The 24,100-nt window shown below is 39.3% G+C and overlaps 1 protein-coding gene across 1 annotated transcript in view; it reads left to right on the top strand.

Annotated features, from left to right (window-relative positions):
- GPC3 (glypican 3) overlaps positions 1-24,100 on the top strand; it is a 473,825-nt gene that overhangs the window by 401,984 nt on the left and 47,741 nt on the right. Inside the window, exon 7 of the mRNA XM_019717458.3 lies at positions 3,819-3,981. Within this exon, the coding sequence (XP_019573017.1) occupies positions 3,819-3,981 (163 nt within the window). The remainder of the gene's footprint in view (positions 1-3,818; positions 3,982-24,100) is intronic.

The following is a 24,100-nucleotide window of genomic DNA, read 5'->3' as shown; positions in this document are numbered from 1 at the left end:
ATTCTGGAGCTTCAGACTCTTCTTTAATACTTTTACGTTAACAATAGCTTTCTAGATTTGGATTCGGTTTGTTAATGTGTGGGGGTTAGGCTCATCCGCAGATGTCTGTGTAAAATGGTTTGAAAGTATACTATAATCCTTCTTCAATGCTGAAGTTGTCTCCAAAATGGGAGTAATTTAAGAACTAAAGAAGTTATCTCACTGACAAAGTTTTAAAGTTTGTTTTTTGTTTTTTGTTAATTGCACTTAAAAAAAAAATCTGAACTACCGGAGAATACTGAGGGCATTGTACACGAGGTTGGGAAATGGCCTCTCAAAGATTAGCTACAGATCTTAGCCAGGATCGTCCAAAGGATTTAGCTATTCATTCACAAGTTCTTGTATAATTAATCTGTGCTTTGGCTTTCTCCTTTTTCATGAGTTTGTGGTAGTAGCTTTTAAAAAATCAAAGAGGCCATGCCACTCTATTTTGTTTCAGTTCAATAGCACATTTATTGAGTGCCTACTATGTGCAAGACACTGCCTTAAATGCTATGGGGTTCAAAGATAAATAAGACACAGCCCCTGGGCAGCTCACAGTCTGGTAGTGGAGCAAAGTCACATGTACAAATAAATAATACCAGGTTGCACACATAAAGTGCTATTTAGGAGGTACAGATAAAGGGAGCAGTGGTGGAAGAAGGAAAGGGAGAGCTATAATGACCATTTGTGGTAGCCAGGCAGGCTTTATTAAGGAAGTGACATTTGAACTTGGCTTAAAACAATGGAGAATTTTCAATAGACAAATGACAAAAGCTCATATTAGGTGCTCAATTAATGTTTGCTGAGAAGGTTAATGAAAGGCACAGATGTGAGATGTGCTTGAGAAATAGCAAGTTCACTAATGTATATCTAACCATAAATTCCCCTATGTGAACAATTCTAATTCAGTAATCCATGACATATATGAAGGCTATATTTTTGAAAGTTAACCTAAAAATGCTTATGTCAAAAGCAATTTTCCCATAAGAAATTATAGTAAAGGAGGAGATTGGGGTGTTTTTAGTCAAACTGAAGTGATGTTATACTTTAGATTAGCAGTACTCAAAGAATGTTTTATGGACCCTGGTAATCCATGAGACCCAGGGATCCACAAGCTCAGAATTACTTGCATCACAATACTGAGATGTTATTTGCCTTTTTCACTATGTTGATATTTGCACTAAAGGTGCAAAATCAATGGTGAGTATAACTGTTGGTACCACAGTATGATTCAAGGCAGTGGCATCAAACTGTATTAGTAGTCATTCTATTCTTCAATGGTCTACACTTGCAGGGAAATAAAAAGACGGTTTCACTTAAGAATGTCATTGCTGAAGCAGTAAAAATGATTAATTTATTAAAACTTAATCCTTGAGTATACTTTAAAAAATATTCTGCATAGCATTATGAAATGTGAACTACCTGTAAGGTATTTCTGCTGCAAATTGTGTTCATGGATGTCTCAAGGAAAAGCACTTGTGGGATTATTTAAGCTATGGGCTAAACTAACCTCTTTTTTTCATGAAACACCATTTTTATCTGAGATAATGAATGATAAACTATGGTTAAGCAATCTTGAGTATTTGCTAGACATTGTCTTTGAAAGAAACGAAGAGAGCCTGTCGGTTAAAGGAAAAATTGACAGTATTTCTTGCCAATGATAAAATTTGAACTTTCATGAAAAAATTAAAATTTTGGAAAACTTGTATCTGCTACTGTGAGCTTGAAAGCTTCCCAATACTTAAAGACTTTTCTAATGAGATTGTAGGTGATGTTAATAAGTATGATTTTTGATATCATATAATGAAAAGTATTAACATTTGGAAGACCTGCATAGCTCAGTGGACCAATATTTTCCAGATGACGCACAAGTGATGATTCAAAATGTGTAAAAGGTTCATTGAAATTTCAAAACGTACCAATGGATATTAATGTAACAGAACATGACAAGTTTATTTATATGGTTTCATATTACACATTGCAACTAACCTTTTCCACTTGTTGAGTTTTTATGTAGTATCAATGAAAAATATCCACAGTAACCTGAAAAGGCTACTAAAATCTTTCTCTCTTTTCCACGATATGTCTGTGGGAGGCTGAATTTTCTGCAAATGTTTCAAGCAAACCCACATATAACAACAGATTGAATGAAGAAGCAGATATGATAAGCCAGCTATCATACTAAGCTGGACATTAAAAAGATTTGCAAAAATGTAAAAGAATGCCACCCTTCCTTCTAACTGTTTTCAGGGAAAATATATTTATTTTTCATTAAAAATGTTATTTATGTTAACACATCATGGTTTTATTATTGTTATGTTTAAATTAGCTATTAAATATTTTTAAATTTCTCAGTTATAATTTCTGAGATGGTAAATTCTGATAGGTGTAACTTATATAAACAAAAGTTTTCTGGGATTCCCAATAAGAGTATAAAGGTGTCCTGACACCAAAAAATTTGACAACCACTAATCTAGTTTATCCTAGCCTATGTGTCTATACATTTAGATGTGTAAGATAGACAGTAGAGGGCAGAGGGAGGGTTAGCAAAAAGATGCATTAGAGTGGCAAGGTAGAGATGGTGCCGGAGTGGGGGATGGTAGGTAGGTTGGCTTCTCTGACACCATTAGAGGCTATTGGCCAGGAAAGAATTATTTTGGACTTTTCTTTCTTTGCTTAAAAAATAAAACCCGCAGAGTCTCATTTCTCTATGGTATGGAGCTTGCTCCAATTGATCTTGGTGTAACAGGTAAATCACAAGTAGAGAACGTAAAGGTATACTTTGCAGTGACAATGAGCACAGACAATGGAAACCATAGAAACCGAGATGTGCCTATGTATACAGCATCTTTTTTTCTGGGTACCTCTTCCACAATCGCCAAAATCTCAGTTTCGGTATCTTTTGTTGGAGGTTATTTAAAAATAGGTGGTGGACCTGAGATTTAGGACTAAAAATGGGTGGTGGGGCAGAAGCTAGAGCAGAAATAGAGAGTATTGGAACATAGCCTTGGGGAGAGATGGTGAGGAAAATTAAAATGGAGCCTGAGAACCACCCTTAGAGACCACTCGTGCTGTGAGCTGGGCTTCTGGGTCGGTGGAGAGACTTGTGGGAGGTGGGAGTCCCCATAAAATAAGAAAGGCATTGAGTATGTGACTGAAAAGGCAGACACTGGGGAGCAAAACAAACATGCCTCTAAGTAGGCATATTACCTACAAAAAAGCAAAATGAATTTCAACGCATCTTATTGAAATTATGGAAGAGAGAGATGTTGTTTAAGTTTTTCTAGTGATCAAGTCATGCTACATGGCAATTAATTATAAGTATCATTTACAATGTATATAAAAGTCACTGCTATTCTCTTCATTTAGTGGTAATCATTTGTTGTTTTAATTTAGTAAATGTAAATATAATAGGGGGCTTCCATAAGGATCTTTTTTCTGATCTTGGTGTCCTCTCAGCCTAGAAATATGCTTTGCCTATCATGTCTTAAGGTCATCTGAGTTGTCCCACCAAGAAGGATTTCAGGAACTTAAATACCATGGTATGGATACATTCTGGCTACTGCATGGGGTAGGTAGAGTAAATGAGTAGCAAATCATGTAAAATGCTATGGAAAGGTCCAGAAGTCTGAAACTAAAGAGTATAAGCAGTTTATACCTATTTAAATTTGAAAATGATTTTTTAAAACTTCTGTGTAACTCATTCAACATTTTTAAATGTCTCCTGTTAATAACACTATTTTAAACCTAACCGAGAAATATGAAAAGCTGCTGCATTCCTGGTTGTTGTCTTTCAGCTCCTGAGAACCATGTCTGTGCCCAAAGGTAGAGTTCTGGATAAAAACCTTGATGAGGAAGGGCTTGAAAGTGGAGACTGTGGCGACGATGAAGATGAGTGCATAGAAGGTGGCTCTGGTGATGGAATGATGAAAGTGAAGAATCAGCTCCGCTTTCTTGCAGGTAACTGATTAGTGCCGACTCAAATCTGAGCTGAAATGGTTGGTGATACTTGGGAATTAAAAACCAGTTGAATCTGCTCTCTATAACTCCCTTAAAATCCCTACAACACACAATGCCATCAACTCTTCAAGAAAACACTATACTCTAGAAAACTAAAGTATTCAGGAAGCCTTTTCTAAATTTCTGGACCTGGGTAGATTAAAAGGGTAACTTCCTGTTTTTCATTGTCTAAAATGAACTGACCTAATCAGTTGGCTGTTTCCCCTTGGAAATTTCCTTGGTTCTTTTCAGTTATAAAAAGAAATGCAACCTTGGAAATCTACTCAAAACCAATAATGGGGCAACTTTCTGAGGAAGAGACGTTAGCAGACCCTCTCTTCTTAGACCATCATACTTGTTTTGTTTTCTAACAAGTAGTCTGACATAGATAGGCGATGGCACATAACTGCAGAGCTACATGAAAACAGCAATAGAGAGAAAATAAAGTAGAGCTGCTAGGGTCAAGAAGGCAAAACAACAGCAACAAAAAATCCCCTCATGTTTGTACTGATTTTCCCAGTTTACAAAGCACTTTCCTATGGATAGGTGTTCTTCTTTCCATTTTACAGGTAAAAATAGTGGGGCTCAGAGAAGAAATAAGATTTATCTAAATGGAAAAACTGAAAGTCTAACTGGGGTCTGGAGACTTCCAGTGCCATGCATACTCTTCCCTCTTCAGTGCACAGACTTCTCCTTGAAACCCTATCACTCATGGTCTCTGAGACCCTACATGCTATTTCTCCTTCAGCCTCTACCCTTCACTAGTTCCCCCTAATCCTACCCTGAAACTGGGTATTATCCAGAGGTCTCTTTTAAGCCTCTGTCTTTTCTCTCTTTCCAAAGAAAACACAGATCTCATCTACTCCGGCTCTTTCAATTTTTTTTTATGATTTCTTTAAGTAAGTTCTTCTTTTATTATTATTCTGGCAAAAAAGAAAACATCTAACATGAAACTTGTCCTCTTAACAAACTTTTAAGTGTACGGTGCAATATTGTTAATTATATGCAAATTTACAGCAGATCTCTAGAACTTTTTCATTTTGTACGACTGAAACTCTATGCCTATTGAACAGCAACCCTCCTTTTTCCCCTTCCCTCAATCCCTGGTGCCACCATTTTACTTTCTGCTTCTATGAGGTTGGCTACTCTAGGTACTTCATATAAGTAGAGTCTTGTGGTATTTGCCCTTCTGTGAGTGACTTACTTCACTGAGCATAATGTCCTCAAGGTTCATCCATGTTGTAGCATGTGATAGGATCTCCTTTTTTAAGACTGAATAATATTCCATTTTATGTGTGCACCACAATTTTCTTTTATCCATTTATCCACTGATGGACATTTAAGTTGTTTCTACCTCTTGGCTATTGTGGATAATGCTGCAGTGAACATTCTTGAACTATTATATCACTATGGGGACAACTCATAAATTCACTACCTTCAGTCTTACCTGCTCTCCTGAGCTACCATCCCACATTTCCAGCTACTTACTAGTCATTTCTACCTGGCTTTCCCACCACTACCCCCAACTCAATGTGTCATAAATCGAACTTATCAATAGACCATCCCAAACTGGCTACTCCCTTAGTATCTTTATGTTTTTAATGCCACTACCATTCTCCTGGTCACTAAAGCTTAAAACTGAAGTCATCTTTGACTCTTTCTTCTTCCTTGCCCTTCATATACACTTGGGCCCCAAATCCCTATATATTATTTGTAATTTTTTCTGCTTCTGTCACTGCTTTCTATTCCCCACTTCCACCTTCCAGCACGTGCTATTTCAATCACATCTTAAGTTTTCTCCAGGCTTCCAAGCTCAGGCAGGAGTATTGAGAGCCTTAGGCTAGCAGATTAGAGAACAAAGAATCACAGACCCAGGCAGAAGATTCTACCACATTCATCTTGCACTGCTGCCAGGTTAATCATTCTGAAGCATCTCCTACCTCTCCCTAGCTCAGCTGCCTTCATCCTGTCTCTAGTACCTAGAGGATAAGGCTTATACTCCTTAACAGAGTTCTGAGGGCCTATTAGTCTAGCCTAAACTACCCTTCTGGCTTCATTTCCCACCACTAGTCCACAGAAACCATCCACGTTGGCAAAACAACCATACTCGTGTCCCCATAAACCCCATAAACATACTGTTCTTGTTTCTGTCTTCACACCATTGCTCACTTTATTCCTATGGAGATACCCCTCTTTTATTCCTTCTTAAATTATACCCATCCCTCAAAGTGCATTTCAGGTAGGATGTGGTGGGGGGAAAAATAGGTTTGGGAGTAGAGCAAAGTTGTATTTAATTTCTGACTCTGTTCTTTATGGACTAGCATGACCTAGGACAAGTTTTTTTGCCTCCTCTCTAAATCACTAGTACTTCTTCATCAATGAAGTGGGGTCAGTACCCCTACTTCATAGGACTATAAAAGGATTACAGGAGGAAAATTTGTAAAGCATCTAGCCTAGTATCTAGAACACACTAAGTGTTCCATAATTGTTAGTTTCATTCTATGAAATCTTTCACTACCATCTCAGTCTATAGTTATCTTCATCCTCTGAATTACTAAGGCAAATTCTGCCAGTGCTTTCAAGAAATGGTCTGCAATGGCTCCCAAGTTCCATTCCTAGGGCGTAACATGATCATTCAGAGCCTGGCATCCTATAAGAACACTGAAAAAACGTAAGAAGTGAAATAATAGGCACTAATGTTTATTGGACACTTACCATGCTCCAAGCACTGGGCCAGCACTTTACATGTATCATCTCATATCATTTTCACAACACCTCCATGAACTAGGGGTTATTTTCATTCCCACTTTGCAGATGATAAAATTTATGCTGGAAGAGATCGAGTAATTTGCTTAAGGTAATGCAGTCTTTAAGAGCAGAGTCAGGATTCAGAGCTAGGCAGTAGGATTTTAAAGGCCACTCTTTGAACAGGTCTACTATAATTCTTCTTTCTCTGCTCATCAATACAATCATAAAAGATTGAAATCTGCTTTGCATTTTGCTGCCCAGAAAAAGGTTTTGGTCATCAAAAGGTTGTTCTGATGATTCACCAAAATATTAACTCGTCCTGGCACCAATCCATGGGCCACACCACTGTTCATACTTCTCCAAAAATGTTCCTGCACATCCCTCCTCTTGCTTTCCTGCCTATAAGCCACTTCCCGATCACTGCAAAATACTATTCCACAATTCCATGGTGACTTAACTTTTTAAACAGTTTTTGGTGTGGGACTTTATCAAGGGCCTTTTCAAAATCTAAATAGATTATATCCACTGGTTTCCCTTTGTCCACATGCACATTTAGCCTCACAAAGAATTCTAGTCAATTAGTTAGGCATGATTAAACCTAAGTGCTTTATAAACTGGTTAACATTACACAAATGGTGGTTAACATAATTTACAGGAAAAATGATGCCTTACTCCCAATAGGTTACACTTGCCTAACATGTTCAGCGATCCTACCAGCCTGGAGTTCTTTGGGTTCCCTTTGAAACGCGTCTCATGGAGAGGAGACTTGTTGGCAATCTGCCAGGCTCATGACACACTAACTACTTGGAACAACAGGCTATATACTTTAGTCAGCTATTATACAATTTTACCCCAAATCTGGGTAAATGCCATCTGGTCCTGGTGATTCACCAACATCCATTTAGTCAAGCAGACTTGGAACACTGTGTTCGTTCGTTTATCATCATCTCATTTAGAACTTATACATTCCTTCCTCCGAAAGACCATTTGAGAAGGAAAAACAAGGCTCCGAGTATGTTCTGACTCTCTTCTATCTCCCTTTGGTCCCTGAACAGACCTTTTGCACTATGACCAGCAAGTGGTCCTACTGGCCGGCTTTCCTGGCTCAGTTCTTCCCTTCTTTTGATGCACTGGGTAAAGTGCAGGGCACCTAGTTTCTATTCCTGGCTTTGCTTCTAATCACATGCGTCCTGGGGCAAACCCCTTCCTCTTTTTCAGAAGTCAGTTTCTCCATTTGTGAAATAAAGAGAATGCCTGAACAATTCTTGCAGGCTATTCGAGGGCCAGCAGTCTGTGATGGTGTTCATTTATTTGGCTTTAGTCCCTGGCGAGGTACTTACTGGAGTCTTTCGGGAACATCTTTTGCGTTTTCTTCTGACCTTGCAGGTTCCCTGCTTTCTTCTCCTGAGCTAGTTCCATTTTTTAAAAGATCTCATTTTCTGTACACCAGGATGCTAATAAGAAGTTTTGAGTAGTTTCTACACTTTCTGGGCTAGCTTCACTTTTAAAACTCTTTATTCCAAAGCACCCCAACTGCTTTCTTTCTCTATAATTATTATTTCTCAATTTAACACAGAATTCTTAGCGTCTGCCCCTTCTTTCTGATTATTGCATTTCATTGTTGGTGAGATGACCATGACATGTTACAGTTTACAGCTTAACCTGTTCCTTTCACTTCTCGGTACCAAAGTTACAGTGTTCCCCTTTTGGTGGGTTACTTCTTCTCTCTTAGCCAGTTTTACAGGGTTGTGGCAATTAAATTAAATAATCCTTGCAAAGCATTTTGCAAGGTAACTGGCACCGAGCAGGCACTCAACACACGATTATCTACTATTAAAGCTACTGGTCTGTTGCTGCCTCTGCTGCTGCTGCTGCTGCTGACCTATGGGAGTTCAAAGAATCTGCCGATGTAGATTAAAAATGCCTTTTTTGTTTGTTTAAGACCCATGAAAGGCAATTAAAACCAGGTAACAAACATTCAGCAATACCCCTTTCCCCTTCTTTCTCTAAGTGGGGTCCATGGACCAGCAGCATCTGTATCACCTGTGAGTGTGTTAGAAATGCAGAATCTCACATGCCATTCCAAACCTATGGAGTCAGAAGGTCATATTAACAAGATCCCTAGGTGATCTGTTTGCAGCCCTTAACCACCTTCTAGTTGAGTGTACTTGTAGCATTTAGTCTTAATACTTAAAAGATCTAAGAAGCTACCATCCCATAGTGAACTAAGTGTTTTAGGAAATATAAAAGAGGTCCAATGTCCAGTCAACCATGTGATAGATTAGGACATTTGCGTTCCAGTCATAGCACATTTACTAACAGTGGGACCTTGAGCTGCTCTGAGCCTCAGTTTCTCCATCTATAAAAATGGGGGAATCATACTTGCCTACCTCCCTGAGTTATTGTGAAAACCAAATGTGATACTGAATTTGAAAGTGCTTTGCTACCTGTTACACTCGCCAATATTGATAACAACTCGGAGACTATTATGGTTATTCCAAAATGTCTGGAAGCTCTTTGGCTTTCTTGCATCCCATGTTCGGCATGTATTTTCTGGAAAGATTGAATTTAGCCCATGATTTATAAGACATTTTTGCACTGAACACCCATTTTCAGACTCCCTTCCAAAGACAAATCATCCATGATGGACTTCGGTGCAATAAGTTGTCTGTTTTGTTGCTGGGCCATCATCAGCATTTTATTGGCCTTGTCGAAGCTCTTATTTGTGAGCTCGTTGGGAAGCTGGCTACTCCCAGTGCTTTAGCTGGGGCTCATCCCTGAGAAGCTTTGCAAGCTCTGGCCAGGTGTCCCTGGCCAAAACATGATGACTAAGCATCTTAAACATCTGCTGCTCCCTCTCTGCCAAGGCCCCACTCTCTCCTACACAGGAACACACATGCGAGTACGCATGCTCGCATGTGCATGCACCCATGTAGGTGCGCACACATGCACACTTGCTGTTGGGAACACAATTGAAACATTTGCTCACAAAACAACTCCCAGCAAGAAACAACTATCTTAGAGACATCTGTGTTACCACTCACACCTTATCCTCCCTGGAACTTCCCTTGCTCCAGCTTGCATTATTCTTTGTGAACAGCCAGAAAGAACATTCTGGTTAGCCTAATGTCTTTATAACTGTGAGTCAGGGGGGGAAAGATAATATTAGCTCTAGCTGGGCCAAAGACAGGGCAAAGTGACCCTGGGTACTGTAAAAGCCTATTTCTTTTGATGAGGAAAGTGGAAACAGACTGTAGAAGATAAAAACATTACTTCTTGCTACATGAGAGTGAGAGGGGCTTAACTTGGTTGGTGGTGGGCTGAGGAGGAGAGTTCATGAAACACATCTTCTGCTTAAGACTTGAACCAATATTAAAACCAAATGGCTGTTTCTTGTCTATATTAAACAAATGTTTCTTGTGTGGAAAGGTTTGCCCTCAAGAAACTTTCAGTCTCTCCATGTCAGTATGGGGACTGAAAAGAGCAAACTTGCCACTTGTTCTTTGGCTCGGAATGAGGGTGAAGGTGAAATCTAGGCGTAGGCAGGTCCCTTTTGCTATTCGTCTCTCATCTCCAGGTGTTGTGAGGGAAAGCCGCTGTGTGCTTCCCCCCTCAACACTCACCTCTTTCCAGAAGTATTGGAGTGAAGCCATTAAAACTTCACAGCTGTGGGCCCCATGAGTCTCTGCACCCAATATTCCCTCTCTCCAGTTACTTTACAATCTGAAGGCAAAAAAAACAATAACTTCAAAAAAAAAAAGAAAAAACAGCAATTAGAAAATATTTTTCAGCCAATGATTTTTATTATCTTTTTTAGTGGCTCAGGTATAACCTTATATTTCTACTCCTAACAAGGCTGTGCACATAGGGAAGGTAACGGACACTTCAATGGCTTAACTGTTCTTCTAAACTGTTAAGTCAAACCGTCATAAATGTGGGCCAGTAGTTACACATATTCATAAATTCATTAATGTGTTGGTTTGATGAAAAGGGTAAAATCAATGAAGGAACTTTATGTTTGACCTCTTATCATGGGTGATATTGCAAAATTTACATGCTCTAGGACAAATCATATTGTCTGTTGAAGAATAAGTAAAAAGTTTGTAGAGGAATAAAATGTCCTGGGGTTTTTAATTGGAAAGTTGTTGAGTCCGGTTTAGGGCTCAAAATACATGTTGATACAGTAATATATCTGTTTATACAAGTCCTGTTGGTAACAAGTCCAAGAATAGATTATGGAAGTTTCCCCAAAATGTATTCTATTGTCTGAACAACCCATTCATACTTCCTTTGCACTCTTTGAAAACCCACTAGTCAGATCTTTGCAACTTATGTTGCAAGTTGCTTCCCACTAAGTAATCCACTGCTGAAATTCTCAGGCAAGATCTTGTAGTGACTCCCTCCTTGATCTTTTCTTGGGATATCAGTCCCTCAAACATGTGACCCCAGTGTAAGGTACCCCATGTCATTCACACTGAGAGGTAGATCCCATCTGATGGGTGAACAGGATACACTCCTACCCTTAGGCTGCTGAAGCTTCAGATATAAATAGAAGGAAGGGCAGTTCATCTAAACAGTGAAACAAATTGAATCTCAGTTCTGTCTACCACTTCCCAGTATTGTGGCCTTTTACAAAGTCATTCAGCTCCTCTGAGCCTCATATTCCTCATATGCAAAAATAATGATAAAATATTTCCTGACCTGCTCACTTCATACGTTGTTGAATGAAACACAGGTGATACTGGATATAAAAGTGCTTTATAAATTATAAAGCAGTTACCCATGTAGGGTAATATTATTAATATTGTTTAACACCGTTGGGTTACAAGTTAGTTTTAGTCTCCAAAAGCTTGTCGCTAAAATTATGAATGAAGTCCCCAATATTCTGGCCAACAATTTTCATTATAATGTGCTCCTTCTTCTCCATCCCCAAGGTGGCATTTTCAGTTATTCATTAACTTGTTTTTAGCCCAGTGAGAAGGTATTTTAAAAATGACAAATATGTCTGCCAACTTGTACAAATAACCACAGTCATAACAGTAGTAGTCACCTACATCTTGAAAGAATCACAGCTAGTTATGTTTTGTTTGCTTTGGTGCTAGTGAAGCAGTGGGGGCAGGGGTAGACAGCGAGTTGGGGAGGGTCAAGAAAGGGCCCCTGATTCTTCCCATTCTATCTTGCTCTTAGCTACAAACAATCTGCTCTTATGCCTTGATCTTTTCTTTTAGAGATCAAATGCTATAGGGAAGCTAAAGGAAGCAAAGCTCACTATAATAACACTTTTCACCCAGATACAGACCAGGTGGTTCTTGCTAATAGATTGACAAGACAGCCAATCCCACCTCACCCCAGAGCTTTGTGCAGTTCCCATGGCTCACAAAGAAGGATTAAGATGCAAGCTTTAACAGTGATATTACCTGTCGATAGAAGAGGTGTACCCAAAATGGGGCCTTTCCCATGCCTTAGTGTTGACTAGGGAATTACTACAGGTAAGCTGGTGATAGATGAAAGTAAGGAAAGGTAAAAAGTTTCTATAAAGTTACCATGACCCGAGATACTTTAGGCAGTTTGTTTCTTATTAGTTGGGAGGAGATATTCTAGGGTTCACTTTTCTAGATCTACTGCCCTATGATGCTTCCTGTCTGAGCCATTAGGCCTTGAGACTTTTATCAGGGGTAATGCTATAAATAGTTATACATGCTGATGGGCCTTACACATAACTCCAAGAATTAGGGGTGTTAGGAAGAGTGTGAGTGATTAATGGCCATTATATAAAATTTTATAATCAGTTTTCAAATTAAAAGGAAACTGTGGAATGTGTGAATATGGCTAAACGGTGCAATTGATTTTCTCTAGATGAAGCCATGTTGGCCAGTTTAGTGAAAGCCTCAATTAAATTGTGTTAATCGAGTATGGATAGAAAGGAATGGGAGGGAAGGATTCAATACTCAGCTGGTGCAAAAGTGGAGGAAGGAGCAACAGGAAGGTTGCAAGTCCAAAGTCTCTAGCTGAGCCACCAAATAGAAGTGAAGCAGTCCCTGTAGGGTACCATCCCCAAGGGACATGGAAGAGCTGGCTTGCGTGCCATCGAATGGGAAATGCTACGCTACAAGAAGAAATGGCATAGCAGAAAGAGAGAAAGATGTGGTGTCTAATTAAACCTGTGCAGTGGCCCTAAGTTCCCCTGATGTACAGTGATCTCTTGAGGGAGCCAAATCAGAAGAGTCCAATGTAACAAGGAATCATGAGCCTGCAGAGAAAGGCAGAAGCTGAAAGTAATGGGTGTGGACAATCCTAGTGGCCACAGATAGAGATCAGATATGAAGCTAGGCTGAGGTCCTGCTCTGAGAGAAGGAGGGACTCAGAGCCATTGGATGCCTTGCAATCACTACCTTCCACAGGCCCCAGAAGCTACATACACACATGCACATATGCGCACATATGTGTTATCATGTCTCTTTCCAATTCCAACAATGCTGTCCTTTAATTTTTGTCAACATGGCAAAAAGAACAGAGGGGCAGCCGTCATCTTTTTTTACCCCCTCATTTGCCTGTGTCAGGTCCAAAGAGATTTCCAGTTCGCTTTGGTAGGAATGAAATTACTGGCAAGTAATTTTTGTTTGGTTGGTCTTTTTGAAAGGATACCTTGTTATAGAGCCTGCCTACATATATATCTGGTTAAGAGATATTTAATGATCTGGCAAAATGATCCACGGTACTTATGGTTCTTAACGTTTCCAAATATACTTGCTGATTTTTAAAAATTGCCTTTTGACTTTGTTTTTTGTAATCCTAATGGGTATGGGTGATGATAAATAAACCTTTAAGGTGAGAACAGAAGCACCAATGCAGATAGAATCTCTTCATTTGTAGCTCATTGATGGACTTAACCAATAATATAATTACCAAGTAAATGAAAATGAAGTAGAGGCTACTCTACAAATTCTGTCGGCTGAGAACAGTCTATGCCAGAGCAGGGGTCAATCTCATTAGCACCTTTAGGATGGGTTTCAGAGTAAAGCACGTTCCTTGGCTAACGATAGGAAGCAAGTCTTTGTCACTTTATATATACACTTATCAACTCTCAGTCACCAACCTCTGCTTCCCTCTCTGGCCTTGCCCTGTAATTGTCTCTTAGTAGATATTCAGTAAATATTTCAGTTACTCATGTGTCGTGTTTACTTTTCAGCATTTGCTTGTTTTTGCTGCCTATTTGGTAGGTTTCAACCTCACTGCTTCTTTAATTAGCCTCCTCAAAGTATCTTTCAACTGCTAGCAACTGAAATTGTGAGCTAAGGGATATGAGATCCCTGCTCCAGTCAATACAGGAGTAGGGTCTCCTGTGAGGGGGGAGAGCACTCTGTTTGAGACATTGTGCATCTTGAAGAGAGTAAGCAGTATGGTGAAGAATCTACAAACAGGATCAGTGGAAGAATAGTAAAAAGAAGCAGCAATGTTCAGTCTATACAAGAGAAGAATTAGGGAGATGTGAATGTTGTCTTCCAATATTTAGAGGTTTTACATATGGAAGATGAGGGTAGATCAAGAAACTATGCATGGGATTTAAAAGGAGATATATTTTGACTGTCAAAAGGATATACTTTCTAACCCTTTGAGCTCTTCCTCAGTGGAATGAATTGCTGTAGGAAACAATTGGCTTCCTAACTCTGGAGGTATTTGACTAGAGATTAAATAACCATATATTCAGAAAGATTAGCTGGGTGGGGTGGAATGGGGTATCAGAGAGGGGATAGATACATACATGGGATTCTGACTTTCATGGTCCTGAATACCTCTGAGGTGCTATGATTTTATGATGCATGCATGTAAGTAGAGCAAAAGAGAACCAAGATGGTGAAGCAAACCAATGAGACAATTTTTCAAGCTGGAGAAGGAAAGAGGCGTGGAGAACAGACTCTCTGGTTGAATTTGAGCACATGTCACCAATTATGATTTACTGGAACTATTTTCCTAAGCAAATGGATCCTTAGGAATGGCAGAGACTTTTCCAGGGAGCAATTCTTTTCAGCATCCTGTCTGTCAGTCATAGTCTCTAGACTTGTTTTACTACAGTGAGAACCCAGTTCTCATTTCTCCCCGATTATTTCCAGACTTGTGGCCTTCCTGCCACAATGTTAGAAAGACGAACTGAGATACAGCCCTTCATCCAGCTACAAGTGGTTTGCCCTAATGGCTGAATGGTCACTGTCAACGTTGTCCAATCCACACTCATCTGCTGCACCACTCTCTCCCTTCCGACCCTGGCCTCACAGAATAGACCAGTGCATCTCAAGTTATCTGTGGTGAAGGACCAGGGGGAAGGTGGTTTGTTCTTCCCAAATCTGCCATAGACCAATACTTCCGTAAAACACAAGAAAAATTAATTGCTACAAAAAGGAAATGACAAAACCTTCTACAACGTACAAGCCACAATTTTTTATTGCTGAGAGTGTAAATATTTTTATTAGTTGAAGGTGTACAAAACAGTGCAATAGTTAGACATTTCACCCCTCACAAAGTGATAACCCCCCTATCCCAATCTATTGCCCCTCTGACATCATATATGTCTATTACAATTCTACTGACTCTATTCCCTATGTTATACTCCACATCCTATGACTATATATATTAAATTATAGGTGATATGCAATATTATTCAGCTTCAGCTTCAGGTGTACAGTGCAGTGGTCAGGCATCTACACTGTCCATGAAGTGGTCTCCCTAATAAGTTATGTGCCCATCTGACATCCTACAAAATCTTTACAACATTATTGATTGTATTCCCCAAATTGTCTTTCATTACCCTGTGCAAGCCACAGTTTTTTATTGTGGCACTCAATGCACCTAAAAATCTCTCTGTCAAATTGCTGTAAAAAATTCTAAGTGCTTACTTGCTATTTCTGTACTCCTCTGTTTGTAGACTGGTAATAAATAGCAGAACAGCATACCCCACTTTGAGTAGGGAAGAGTAGCCTGTTCTCTCTATCTCTGCCTGTATCCTTCCTTACCCTTGGACCCAGTGGTGTAATGGACTCAAAAGCAGCAGTCTAAATGGGGGTGAGGGCAGTGGTGTACTGGCTGACAAGAGCCAATTGTTAAATTTCAGAATTTTCATGCACCAGTTGTTAAGCATAGCCATTATTAAAAATTAAATTCCATAGATTTACAATGAAATACATTCTATTAAAAACAAAGATAACATTCAAAACTCATCGCAACCTAATTATTGTATTATGTTTACTATTACCTATGCTCTTGAGGTAATTTGTGTCTATTGTGTCTGTACGGGTGGAAGTACTAGATATACTTCCCAGCTCTGTATGTAGTGTTGTCATATTGGTAGCTTGAAATTGACCATGGTGAAAATATTTATATTACAGAAATCAGCAAAAATCTCAAATGAGGGCTTGATTTATTGTTAGGTTGATGGGGAAAATATTGATAGTGCAAATTAAACTTTAAATTGTGTCATTTCTGTAGCTGTTATGTTGTGAATAGCACAAAACATTGAGGAACTCTTCTTCCAGTATCCTAAATCTATTAACCGATTTAACAGACATATCACTCCCGTCATTGACCAAGGAGTGAAGTTCCAACATGCATGTTGGTTATTTAATTTTTGCCTTATTCCTTAATGTAAACCAATATATCAACCAGTGTTCTTGCAGGAACTATATTTGCTCACTAATCACAACCCTGGTTTTGGCTATAGACGCAAGTCTGGCTAAAATCAATGAACACATTCTGCGAGAATCAATTGACTTATGGAACTTACAATAAAGAGCATTGTACATTTTTATTATTTGCAGATTGTGTGCTCCACATCTTTTATTCCAGCAAAATTTAAAATAAACTGACAAACTTTTTTTTTGAGACTCAGTTGTTAAACGTTTACCAGCATACCACAGGATGAGGGGACACTTTGGAGGATTTATTTTCCTTCCTTCATCCTTAAAAGTTCTAGGCTTAAGTCAATACCTCTTTTCACCACAAGAAAAGGAAATTCCTCTCTTCCAAAGTTATGCTGGCAGATTAAGGAGCTCCTCAGTTTAAGTTACTCTGAAATCTGGGATTCAGAATCCTAGACTTGGAAACTTCTTTAACTTGGAAACTGTTGGCCAGATCCGTAAACTTTTTTTTTCTCAAAGCCCCTTATTCCCTGTTGAGGTTGATGGGCTCCCATTGAAATCTCTCTGCTAACCAATGGAAATCTCATCAGCCCCATCCCAAACGTGGATGAGAGTTGTGGGCCAGTTCATGGGGCACCAAGGTGAGGACCACTTTTTTTAGAGTTTAGTCTTCCTGTATCAGACCGCATGAAGACGAATGAATACCGTGTGCTGGTATTAGCCCTGGTTTCAGAGAGTTAGAATAGAACTCCTAATATCAGGTTACATTTTGCTCGCTTGGTAATCATTTTTTTAACCACCAACCATATGGGCAGAGGTTGGAAGGAAAGCTAAATTTGGAACACACCCCCACTCTCCTTTTAAACATTTCTTTTTTGTTTGTGCAAGGAGGCAACATATTACTTATATGGCACCAATTGCTAGAGGACGAAGGAATGCAATTCTCCCAAAATGCGGTCGGATCAGGGAATTGGAGACTTTCTATATAAGTAGGCAGCAATGCAGTAGGAATGTCTGTACTCTGCTTCTGCAAATTTCTGAACCTGTCTGGGACACACAGCACTGGAAGACTAAGTAATGAAAAGGAACCCAGTGATTCTGTGTCTGTGGATTCATAAGTTCTTTATCATCTTAAGTCAACATCTAGATAGATATAGCACTTTTCTGCACTAGTGTCTTTCTGGCTCAGGCTTCTTGTAGCATGGAGCTATGAATTTCTCTCCATTTAGTTTTTTCCTATTCTAACTTTCTTTCTCCCCACACACCACTTCATAGGGAATGATAGTTGGAGAAGGAAAGACGGATTTGTTTTTGGCAATGATAATGATTTGGGCAATGTCTGTGGAAATCATGTATATTTCAGTTCTAAGTCTTTCCAAACCTGAACACGCAAGTCATACTTTAGCCTAAAACAGTATTTTTATCACCTCAAAAGAATTTAGAATCAGGTTCAGTTTAAGGAATGAAAAGGAGAGTGGGAATGTGTTCTTCAGTCTTGTCTTCCACTCACCTCTACCCCATTGTATGCTCCAACTACTTTGAATTTCTCACTGTTCCAGAACTTGCTGTTCTGCTCTTCAAGGCCTGCCTGCGGCTTTATAAATTCCTGTATTTGTAGTATACACAAGGTACTTAGCCCAGGGCCTGCACCTTGATTGATTCCAATAAATGGGAGCTGTTAATACTGTGCACAGGCTGGTCCCTTAGCTCATAATGGTTTCCCTTTCTCTACCCCTAAAACTCAGCTCAGATGTACCTTTCCTCTCCGTGAAGCCTTGCCCCAGGCAGAGTGCTTTGTTAATACCCATTCTAGTATTTATCAGGTTGAGGTCAGGTAATTCCCAGTGCCTGACACATACTTGGTGTTCAGTAAGTGTTTGTTGCATGGCCCTGGCCATACAAAAACGAATAAGCATGGTACCTGCCCAAATAAAGCCCCAGTCTAGCTGGGAGCAGTGCGGGGTTAGGGAACACAGACACCTAACTAGATAATTATAATATGGTTAGAGCACTGATTGCAATATGCACAGGGAGTTGTGGACCCACAAAGGAAAAGCTTCACATCTAGACTGAGGTGGTCAGATACTGAGCTGAGTCTTAAACAATTTATAGGAATCAGGTGAAAGGGGGAGAGCATTGCAAGCAGGAAGGATAGTATGAGAAAAGACATGAAGGTGAGAGAGAAGAAGCACAGTGGTTCTGGGAACAATATTCGGTTTGGTATGGCTAGAACAGAGACAGGCAAGAGGTGATGCTGGAAGATTAGTTAGGGGTCAGATCATGAGAGCCTTCCATGCCTTGTTAAGGAGCTCAGCCTTGATCCTATAGCAGGGTCTATAAATTTACAACATATGGGTCATCAGCCTCCCCAACCCCCACAACTCTCATGGCAGACATTGATAATCACAGCACCCCATTCCACTGGGCCCAGATGTGACCTCGTAATCCTTCTCAACATAGCACTGCAGGGAACACCCCCACAAGATGGGAGGCGGCACTGTGGTCTGCTGGTGTAAGATTTTGTGTCGTGTATATGGAGATTGGGAGTGTGAGAAAGTGCGAGTTATGGGGAAGTTACAACATGTTCAGAATTGCATTTTGGAAATCTTCATGAAGAAGAAATCTTTAAGAAGAATCAGCAGAACCTGTTTGTTTAGATGTGGCAGGATGAGGAAGAAAGGGTCATCAAGAATAAGGTCAGTGTTTCCACCTTGGCATCCACCTTGGGCAAATGGGCAGATGCCAGTGCCATTCAGAGGGAGAGCATGCAGGGGGTAATAATAGGTTTGGCATGATAATAATAGCCCACTTTTTTGAGTGCTTACTATGTGTCAGGCGGGCGCTGTTTTAGATATTTTAAGTGAAGCAATTCATTTTATCTTCCCAACAACCCTGTGGGGTGGGTACCATTATTATATTTCTGTTTTGCAGATGAAGAAACGGCACAGAAAGGTATAAAATATTGAAGAGCTGACAAAATCAAGGGCAGTCAGGGAGAACATTAGGACAAGAAAAGCTGAAAACATGTCACTGAGTCATTTGGATGAATATGGATAAAGTCAACCAGGTCACCAGGCAACCATGCTAGGGTTTATCAGTTCATCTTTAATGTTTTGGAAACCAAAGGATTTATCATTCTTGGAAGAGGCCCACTGCAATATGCATAAATCCATCCTGCCTTCACCACATCTGTTCTACTCACAGGGGCAAACATCAGTAGGAATATGAATTAAAACAAGCCTATCCAAATGGTGACCTAAATGATTTCCAAATGAATCTCCAAACATAAAGCACATCTAGCATTTGTAAAATTAAAAGGCCAAGGTTAGAAGGGTGTTGAATTTTAAGAGACTACATTACGTTAAATTGTGCTGTTTTTTCCAACGATTAACCTTTTCTTATTGCAATCATTATACTTTGTATATGTGTGTGTATAAATGTTTATGTGTGCTCCATTTGTTTATTAACTTCATACTTTCCAAAGCACTTTCTCATCTCCTGTTTGAGTGTTCCAATTAGGAATCCAATTCTTTTAAGGAACATGCTATTTCAGTGGCTAATAGACATGTTTTTGTTTTCATCTTAGCTTCATGTCTGGCTCTCTTGCTATCTGGGCTGTGTCAGTGGCACTGGCAGGCATCACCAGGAGTCAGGCACTTTAGCAAGGAGGGTACAAATATCTATGCCCTGCAGCCTGAGCATGCAGCTCAGCGTTGGAGTCAAGGTGCAGTAGGACTATCAGCCCCAATTTTCAGACCCCAAAGCCTGGTTGCTATTAAGCCTGAACTCACACCATGAGACCGTGGATTTGTTAATGATCCCACAGTGTCCTCTGAAGTTTTTGTAGCTATAAATGTGCGTCTTTTTGCCTTAACATGCCATTCTCATTACCACCTCTTTACCTTTGCTCAGACCATTACATCTGCTGGTGATGCCCTCTGTTTTCCACTCCTAATGCCTCCCAATACTCCAAGAGCCACCTTCTTCATAAAACTCATTCTAGATGGCCTCAGCCTTCCATGACACCCCTTTCTTTGCCAGACTCCTTATATGCACCATTCTGTTCATGACAACAGCAACCACCAACTAGCAGATTGTGATTTATAACTTTCAAACTCATCATCTGATTACATCCTCTTTGTAACACTGAAAGGTATGCTTTAATATTAGCTTTTGTAAAGGAGAAAACTGAGGCTCAGAGAGATAGATAACTTTGCCCAAGGTCAGTGGGTACTGAGAGGCTGGGATTGGAGCCCAGATCTTTCTGATAACCAAACACATTTCCACAACCACCTTAGCTGTTTGGCCCAGCACATGTAGCCAATAAATATCTGTTGACAATGGTGATAACAATCTTCTTGTGCCAGTAAATAGCCATTAACTTTTTCCATGGAGTTGATACTCAGAACCACAATACCCTCAGCAGGAGTAGTTCAGAGCCTCTCCAGGCTTTTGGGGTTAGGTAGCATAGGGAGGAGCTCAGTCCAGTTGAGTTGGACTATTCTGAACCCCTGGAAGAATTTTCTCTTTTCCCCCTCTTTTTATATATGTTCCCCATGAATCACAGTTCCTCTGGCTGCCTGAGCCTGGGCCCAAAAAGAAGGGACTATAGAGCACATGGTGTGCAAGAAACTCACTGCATGCTTGGGAGATCTGGGTTCGCTCCTCTCTGCTCCACTCGAGAGCTATAATTATTGATCCACAGTGCATTCTTGTGCTCCATGACCATCTGGCCTAAGTACATCCTAGGCTGTCATTTGCTGGGGCAGCAGTTTGTTTGGACAACTTATCCTCAAGGTAGTTTTGGAACCCTGCATAATCTTGGTTCTGGGAGACTGAGCACACAGCCAGACTAAAGGCCCCATGTGCCATTCTTGGGCCCAGTGCCCCAGCTAAAATAATACATTTAAAATTATTCATTATCCCTTCAGCACAACTCTGAATTTTAAATTGCATACTCATGAGCGAGCCTGGCTTTTTCTGGGCCTTTGGTATGTTAGAGAATTGCATGTTATAGAGATTCATAATGAATGTGGGAGTGAATCTCATCCTAGTAATAATAATAACAGCACCAACAGTACTAGTAGTAGAAGTAGTAGTAGTAGTAGTAGTCAGAAACATGGCACTCACTGATCTCTCCATGCTGACAGTAGTCTTAGTCTTTACAACACCCTATGAAAGGTTGGTAATATTATAAGCCCCATTTTACAGATGAGGAAAATGAAGGTCAGAGAGATTAAGTAAATATCTCAAACTCACAGAACTAATAAATGATTGAGCCAAGATTAAAACTCATGCCTTTTTTGCTCCAAAGGCCATGAAACTATTAATACTAACCTCTGCTCTGCCACCTCCCTTTCCGCTTCATGGTACTCTTGTCTATGCCATATAAGGCTTCAGTCGGCAGCCCACAGAGATCCACAGGCACTGCTTCAGCCAGTGTTGAAGTCAACAAAATGGTAATGACCAACATTCAGCACTAAGGGCCTGAGACTTGTTCTAACCATGCTGTGCTCGGAGCACAGCATGGTTAGAACTTGGTTCTCCCAACAAAGAACGAAGAGATAAGAATACAAATAGAATAAATGGGGTAATATGACTAAACTAATTTGGTTGTCTTAGACTTTTATAAAAATATAAACAAATCTGGTCTAGTATTGACTCCTCTTTTCCCTAAGCCCAGACATATTCACAAAATTCAGTCAGCTTAGCTGATGAGCCAAAAATTGGAGATGTTCCATAAAGAGAGGGGTTTTAAAAATCTACAACCTTAGCTGTAAGGTATAAATTTGTTCATAGAGAAGTCTAGTAAGAAATGACCAGCAGGTCCAAAATAACTTGAACCAGTAGTTATCTTTGGTTCATATGATGTGTCCAATGAGAATTGATAAGCTTCCTTTTATAAAGAATGTTGCTTTTATTAATATGGGTCTCTATGGAATCTCATTTAATTTTTTTAATTTTACTAATGTATTTGGGTGACACTGGTTAATAAGATTGTATACATTTCAAGTGTGCAATTTTATAATGTGTCATCTGTATATTGCATAGTGTGTTCACCACCCAAAGTGAAGTCTGCTTCTGTCACCATTATTTGACCCATCTTTACCCTCTTCTACCTCCCCCCACAATATGGCTTTATGAACTGGTCATTTTTTAAGTAACAGCTTTATTAAGATATAATTAACATAACTGTGTAATTCAACCATTTGAAGTGTAGAATTCAGTAGTTTTTAGTATAGTCACAGAGTTGTGCAGCTATCGCCACAATCAATTTTAGAACATGTTTATATCCCTAAAACAAAACCCATGCCCCTTAGTCATTGCTCCCCATCCGCCCAAACCATGCCCCCAATTCAAGGTAAGCAATAATTTACTTTCTGTCTCTATGGATTTGCCTATTCTTGAAATTCCATATACATGAAATCATACTATATGTGGTACTGTGTGACTGGCTTCTTTCTCTCAACATAACATTTTCAAGATTCATTCATGTTGAAGCAGGTATCAGTAGTTCATTTCTTTTGATTGTCAAATAATATTCCATTGTATGAATAGAGCACATTTTACTTAACCATTAATCAGTTGATGGAAATTTGAGTTGTTGCCACTTTTTTGGCTATTATAAATAATGCTGCTATGAACAAGATATTGTGTGGGCATTTTTTGTTGCTCTTGGATCTACAACTAGGAGTGGAATTGCTGGGCCATAAGGTAACTCTATGTTTAATATTTTGAGAAATGCCAGACTGTTTTTCAAAGGGGCTACACTATTTTACATTATCACCAGCTGTATGTGAGTGTTCCAATTTCCCCATAGCCTTTCCAACATTTGTTATCACCTGTCTTTTTTATTATAGCTGTCCTAGTTGATGTGATATGGTATCTCCTTGTGGTTTGGATTTGCATTTCCCTGATAACTAATGATGTTGAGAATCTTTTCCTGCGCGTATTGGCCATTCATGTCTCTTCTTTGGAGAAATGTCTATTCAGATCCTCTGCCTGTTTTTAATTGAGTTATTTTCTTTATTGTTGAGTTGTAATTGTTCTTTATATATTCTGGATATATTATATCAGATATATGACTTGGCAATCTGTTCTCCCATTCTTGAGTTGTCTTTTCACTTTCTTGTTGGTATCCTTTGAAGCACAAAAGTTTTTAATTTTGATAATGTCCAGTTTATCTATTTTTTTCCTTTTGTCATTTGTGCTTTTTGTGTTCTATCTAAGAAACCATTGCCTAATCCAAGATCAGGGAGATGTACACCTATGTCTTCTTCTAGGAGTTTTATAAGTTAATGTTTGCATATGGTGTGAGCTAAGGATCCAAATTCATTCTTCTACATGTAGATGTCCAGTTATCCCACTACCATTTTTTGAAAAAACTATTCTTTCTCCATTGAGTGGTCTTGGTACCCTTGCCCAAAATCAATTGATTGCAAATATGAGATTTTATTTCTATACTCTCAGTTCTATTCCCTTAATATATACTTACGCCAGTTCCCTACTATGTTGATTACTCCAGGTATGTAGTAAGTTTTTTTTTTTGTTTTTTTTTAATTAAATTTATTGGGGTGACAATTGTTAGTAAAATTACATAGATTTCAGGTGTACAATTCTGTATTACATCATCTATAAATCCCATTGTATGTTCATCACCCAGAGTCAGTTCTTCCATCACCATATATTCGATCCCCCTTACC

Source organism: Rhinolophus sinicus, chromosome 18, assembly GCF_057876585.1.
Source record: "Rhinolophus sinicus isolate RSI-liver-muscle chromosome 18, RSI-T2T, whole genome shotgun sequence".
NCBI lineage: Eukaryota > Metazoa > Chordata > Mammalia > Chiroptera > Rhinolophidae > Rhinolophus > Rhinolophus sinicus.
This window is presented reverse-complemented; position numbering and strand designations above follow the sequence as displayed.